This window comes from Zea mays, chromosome 10, assembly GCF_902167145.1.
Source record: "Zea mays cultivar B73 chromosome 10, Zm-B73-REFERENCE-NAM-5.0, whole genome shotgun sequence".
Taxonomy (NCBI): domain Eukaryota; kingdom Viridiplantae; phylum Streptophyta; class Magnoliopsida; order Poales; family Poaceae; genus Zea; species Zea mays.
In genome coordinates, this window is record NC_050105.1 from 132,945,291 (window position 1) to 132,951,866 (window position 6,576).

At 43.3% G+C, this 6,576-nt stretch overlaps 1 protein-coding gene across 1 annotated transcript; it reads right to left on the bottom strand.

Annotated features, from left to right (window-relative positions):
* Positions 1-364: 364 nt before the first annotated feature.
* Positions 365-2,110, bottom strand: LOC100192625 (60S ribosomal protein L14-1). Its single transcript, NM_001137839.1, has 5 exons — positions 2,055-2,110; positions 1,854-1,955; positions 875-1,004; positions 685-797; positions 365-603 (listed from the first exon to the last, which is right to left on the bottom strand). The coding sequence occupies exons 1-5, from the start codon at positions 2,055-2,057 to the stop codon at positions 544-546; spliced, it is 408 nt and encodes a 135-aa protein (NP_001131311.1). The 5' UTR covers positions 2,058-2,110; the 3' UTR covers positions 365-543.
* Positions 2,111-6,576: the final 4,466 nt, after the last annotated feature.

A 6,576-nucleotide genomic window follows, 5' to 3' on the forward strand; every position in this document is an offset into this window, starting at 1 on the left:
AACGAGCTGCTACAGCAGAAGCAACAGAAGCCCTTGCTTTGTAATCCAACGGTGCACAATTTAACGATGACGTGGATAGTCCCGCATGCGCCGTTTTGAACCGGCTTTGTTATAAGAGAAAATTTATATATGGTTTTAGAGTTATACGATACATCTAAATAGGACCTCATTATCCCTTTCAGAGGGAGGGGCATTCAAATTCTAGATGGCAAATATTGGTAACATGAAACTGAAAGCGGTTTTAGAGTTATACGATACATCTAAATAGGACCTCATTATCCCTTTCAGAGGGAGGGGCATTCAAATTCTAGATGGCAAATATTGGTCACATGAAACTGAAAGCCAGCCGGCAACAACGTTGAATGTAACAACAATGCAACACTTGATAGATATCAGAATACAACACTATCTCAGATTCAGAATAGCATTTTGGACAAAATATCTAAATAAGCCAGTTTAAAATTGACATCTTGACAAGCTAACTGTCAAAGTAATTCGTGCATTACATTTCAAGAGATCGAATAGAGGAACCACCAAAGCAATCTAAGCAGCAGCAGCCACCTTTTTAAGCTTAGCAAGCTCTTGCCTAATGGCACCGCCCCTCTGTTCAAATGACAACCATACCAGTATATTAGGAAATAAGCAGAACAATGGATAAATTAATTACTCTAGAATATGCCAAACCTTGATCTTCGCCAACATGACCTTGAACCTGTCAAAGTCATTGAGTGATGCTCTCCTCTTCTGAACAATCAGCTTCTTGCCCCATGAGCTATTCTCCCACTTGCTTTTCACATCTGCAGTCAGGATAGGATGAGGTGGGCTATAGACATCAGGTAAGTATTAAAGAATGAGTCCAGGGACAGTAAATCACCAGCTTCCTCCATTGCCTTGATCAGTGTAGTCTTCTTTGGGACACGTTTAATGTCAATCTTGATGTCAGTCAGGGAAAGCCGCTTGAAGTTCATTTGGCAACGAACCATGTCGGGGGCATCAACAAGAGCCTAATACCAGACAGAAAATACAAAATTTCAATCAACATCAGAAAGCAAATCAACGACGATTATCTCAAAATAGCTAGAAGTAATTTCAGATTCACATGTAGAGGGCTGATTGGCCAAGTAAATCAATGGCTGATTGGCTAGTAGTAAGTACTCAGTAATATGCTTCATCTGATAAAAAATACAGACACATGGCTTTGCACGGTCTTCAATGTGTCTTCAAATTTAAGAGATTTTACAAATATTATAAATACAAATATGCATATATAATTTACATATCTTCAAACTAAACAATGTAATGGTTTTTTATGTTTGCCATTTTGTTAATGTATGCCCAAATATTGTCCTAATCCATGTTTTTTGTAACAAGAAACGTATTGCCAACTTAACTATAAAGGGTACATATACATAGTTACACAGAATATTCAAATTAATTTCAGTAAAACGATTGAAATGGGCTATGAAGGTGTTTCATATTTGAAGCAAATACATTTCACAAGAAATACGCTGTCTAAACATTCAGAAATAAGTGGTACAAGGTACAACAACCATTTTTACAAGACACTATTATTACCAGAGTTTACTGTACTGGACTTCTACTGTACAGATCAAACTGGACTTCTATACAGATCAAACAGTCGACAGAACATCAAGTGCATCGATTCAATTGATGCTACCTCTCTAATGTAGCAACTACGCAAAATCACTGGGACAGAGTCATCAGCAACCTAACGCGCGCACTAGGAAAAAAGGTTTATGAATACGCAGCCAACACCAGGCCGGTATCAACACCTCAGCTAAAGCGAACCAAAGGAGACCACAAGAGAGAAGTGATCTGACATTTTGACTCACCCTGTTCTGGTCGACGACGTCGACGATGACGACGAGGCGGCCATACTCCTTGCCGTAGTTTACAAGGGCCACTCGCCCGATCTCCACGAACCTCTTGAACGGCTGCGGAACCGCAACATCAACAGGTGCGCATCATTAGCCAACAACAACAACAAAAAGACAAGACCCCTTGATGCGGGAATGATATCGGGAGACATATACCATTTTGGCTGCCGGCGGGGCGGTGTCGGCGAGCAACACGGCGGGGCGGCGGCGAGCAACACGGCTGAGAGGGAAATTTTGACACCGCAGACGTATTATAGAAGGTAATGGATGTGCGTCAGTGCGTGAGCCGATGGATCTTGGGGAGACGGATCGTAACCATCCGATCTAGGTTGCATGAGAGGCTTTATGGGCTGGCTTTGGATAGTACTTGCAAACATTTGTTGGGCTGCATTGTGTGGGCTTGTCTGGCCTCTGATTGAACCTTATCTTCCATTTTGGGCTATGTGGCTTTAATTCCGTTAAAACCTCAAATATACGGTGTTGTTTGGTTTATGAAATGTAACATAAATAGTAACGGTAACCACGAATTGTGGTAATAAGTTTGAATAGATCGATTAATTCCTGATTACGATTGAACTTAGGGCATGTTTGGATTATATAAATTAGATTATTCCAAAGTAATATTTTACACTTCTACCATTCCACCGTAATATAACTTATATAATTTAAGAGGGAAACAAACACAACCTTAAACAATATGATTCAATGCTATTAGTTAGCCATTACATTATAAATATGTAAACCAAATGACATCTATGTTTGTTTTGCTCATAGATATGCGCCAAGCCAAACTTCGACATCTCTCGAAATAAATAAGAGAAGTCCGCGTTTTCGTATTTTTGGCACAAAAAAATACAAACCCATTTGGGCTTTCGGTTGGACAAGTGAAAGGGAATTAGGCTTACACCTTTTTCTTAATTGATTTTGGTGGTTGAATTGCCCAACACAAATAATTGGACTAACTAGTTTGCTCTAGATTATAAGTTATACGCGTGCCAAAGGTTCACAACAAACCAATAAAAAGACCGAAAAAGGATTCAAATATAAGAGAGCAAAGTCAGCCGAAGTGTGCCCTGGTCTGGCGCACCGGACAGTCCGGTGTGCCACCAGACAGTGTACGGTGCACCACCGGACAGTGTCCGGTGCACCAGGGACTCCAACTCCGAACTGCTCACCTTCGGGAATTCTGGGAGCCACTCTGCTATAATTCACCGGACTGTCCGGTGTAGCACCGGACAGTGTCTGGTGGCGCACCGGACTGTCCGGTGTGCCAGCGGAGCAACGGCTACTTCAGCGCCAACGGTCACCTGCAACTGCATTCAATGCGCTACAGTGCGCGCAGAAGTCAGGCACGCTCCAGAAGGCGCACCAGACAGTCTACAGGACCTGTCCGGTGCACCACCGGACTATCCGGTGGCCCAGAAGACAGAAGCTCCAACGGTCAGAATCCAACGGCTGGGTGACGTGGCAGGCGCACCGGACTGTCCGGTGCGCCATGCGATAGCAGCCTTCACCAAACGGCTAGTTTGGTGGTTGGGGCTATAAATACCCCCAACCACCCACCATTCATGGTATCCAAGTTTTCACACTTCCCACACCTTACAAGAGCTATAACATTCAATACAAGACACACCAAAGAGATCAAATCCTCTCCCAAGTCCAAAGATCATTCCCAATCAAATAGTGACTAGTGAGAGAGTAACTTGTGTTCATTTGAGCTCTTGCGCTTGGATTGCTTCTTTTCTTTCTCACTCTTTCTTGTGATCAACTCAATTGTAACCGAGGCAAGAGACATCAATTGTGTGGTGGTCCTTGCGGGGACTTAGTGTCCCGTTTGATTGAGAAGAGAAGCTCACTCGGTCTAAGTGACCATTTGAGAGAGGGAAAGGGTTGAAAGAGACCCGGTCTTTGTGACCACCTCAACGGGGAGTAGGTTTGCAAGAACCGAACCTCGGTAAAACAAATCCTTGTGTCTCACTCTTTATCTGCTTGCGATTTGTTTTTTTTTTGCCCTCTCTCTCGGACTTGTTCATATTTCTAACGCTAACCCAGCTTGTAGTTGTGCTTAATTTTATAAATTTCAGATTCGCCCTATTCACCCCCCTCTAGGCGACTTTCAATTGGTATCAGAGGCCAGTGCTTCATTAGAGCCTAACCGCTCGAAGTGATGCCGGGAGCATCCGCCAAGAGGGAGCTCGGGACCGGCGACAAGTCCGCAAGCTCGGGGAGAACGCACTCAAGGGAGTCCGCCCACAAGCACAAGGAGGAATCCTCTTCCTCCATCAAGTCCCAACGGAAGGGTGACAAGAAGAAGAAGATGAAGAAGGTGGTCTACTACGAGACCGACTCTTCGTCACCCTCTACCTCCGGCTCGGAATCGGCATCCGTCACTTCTAAGCGCCATGAGCGCAAGAAGTATAGTAAGATGCCCCTTCGCTACCCTCGTATTTCAAAACGCACTCCATTACTTTCCGTTCCATTAGGCAAACCACCTATGCTAGAAGGTGAAGATTATTCTATGTGGAGTGATAAAATGAGGCATCACCTAACCTCACTCCACAAAAGCATATGGGATATTGTTGAGTATGGAGCGCAGGTACCAAAGAAGGGAGACAAGGATTACGACTCGGAGGAGGTCGAACAAATCCAACACTTCAACTCCCAAGCCACAACTATACTCCTCGCCTCTCTAAGTCGAGAGGAGTATAATAAGGTGCAAGGGTTGAAGAGCGCAAAGGAAATTTGGGACGTGCTCAAGACCGCGCACGAAGGAGATGAGGTGACCAAGATCACCAAGCGGGAGATGATCGAGGGGGAGCTCGGTCGCTTCATGCTTCACCAAGGGGAGGAGCCACAAGCAATGTACAACCGGCTCAAGACCTTGGTGAACCAAGTGCGCAACCTCGGGAGCACAAAATGGGATGACCATGAAATGGTCAAGGTTATTCTAAGATCACTAGTATTTCTTAATCCTACGCAAGTTCAATTAATTCGTGGTGATCCTAGATACACACTAATGTCTCCCGAGAAAGTAATAGGAAAATTTGTGAGCTTTGAGTTAATGATCAAAGGCTCCAAGAAAATCATCGAGCAAGGCGCCTCCTCCACGCCCGATGTGCAACCCGTTGCATTCAAAGCAACGGAGGAGAAGAAAGAAGACTCTACAACAAGTAGGGTCCCCATCGACGCCTCCAAGCTCGACAGTGAGGAGATGGCGCTCATCATTAAGAGCTTTCGTCAAATCCTCAAGCAAAGGAGGGGGAAGGACTACAAGTCCCGCTCCAAGAAAGTTTGCTACAAGTGTGGTAAACCCGGTCACTTTATTGCAAAATGTCCATTATCAAGTGACAGTGACAGGGGCGACGACAAGAAGGGCAAGAGGAGAGAAAAGAAGAGGCACTACAAGAAGAAGGGTGGCGACGCCCATGTGTGCCGGGAATGGAACTCCGACGAAAGCTCCACCGACTCCTCCTCCGACGAGGACGCCGCCAACATCGTCGTCACCAAAGGCCTCCTCCTCCCCAATGTCGGCCACAAGTGCCTCATGGCAAAGGACGACAAAAGGAAGAAGGTAAAATCAGAATCCTCCACTAAATATGCAACCTCTAGTAATGAGGATAATTCTAGTGATGAGGAGGATAATTTGCTCACCCTTTTTGCCAACCTAAACATGCAACAAAAAGAAAAGTTGAATGAATTAATTAGTGCTATTCATGAGAAGGATGAACTCTTGGACGCCCAAGAGGACTTCCTAATTAAGGAAAATAAGAAGCATGTTAAGATTAAAAATGCTTATGCTCTAGAAGTAGAAAAATATGAAAAATTATCTAGTGAGCTAAGCACTTGCCATGATGTTATTACTAATCTTAGAAATGAGAATGCTAGATTAATTGCTAAGGTTGATTCAAATGTATGTGATGATTCAATTTCCAATCTTAGAGATGATAATGCTAGTTTGCTTGCTAAGGTTGAAAAAATTGAATGTTTCTCTTGATAGCCTTTGGATTGAAAATGAAAAATTGATTACTAAGGCTAAATACTTAGATGTTTGCAATGCTTCCATGTCCAATCTTAGAAGTGAAAATGACATTTTACATGCTAAGATTGTTCAACTAAAATCTTGCAAATCCTCTACATCTACCGTTGAGCATGCTACTATTTGCACTAGATGTAGAGATGTTAACATTGATGCTATTCATGATCACATGGCCTTGATTAAACAACAAAATGATCATATAGCAAAATTAGATGCTAAAATTGTCGAGCATGAGCTAGATAATGAAAAAATTAAATTTGTCCATAGTATGCTTTATAGTGGGAGACGCCCTAGCATCAAGGATGGCATAGTCTTCCAAAAGGGAGACAATGTCAAACTTAATGCCCCTCCTAAAAGATTGTCTAACTTTGTTAAGGGCAAGGCTCCCATGCCTCAGGATAACGAGGGTTACATTTTGTACCCTGCCGGTTATCCCGAGCACAAAATTAGGAGAATTCACTCTAGGAAGTCTGACCCTGGCCTTAATCATGCTTTTATGTATAAGGGTGAGACATCTAGTTCTAGGCAATCAACCCATGCTAAATTGCCTAAGAAGAAAACTCCTATTGCATCAAATGAATCTAGTATTTCATTTAAGTCTTTTGATGCATCCTATGTTTTAACTAACAAATCCGACAAGGT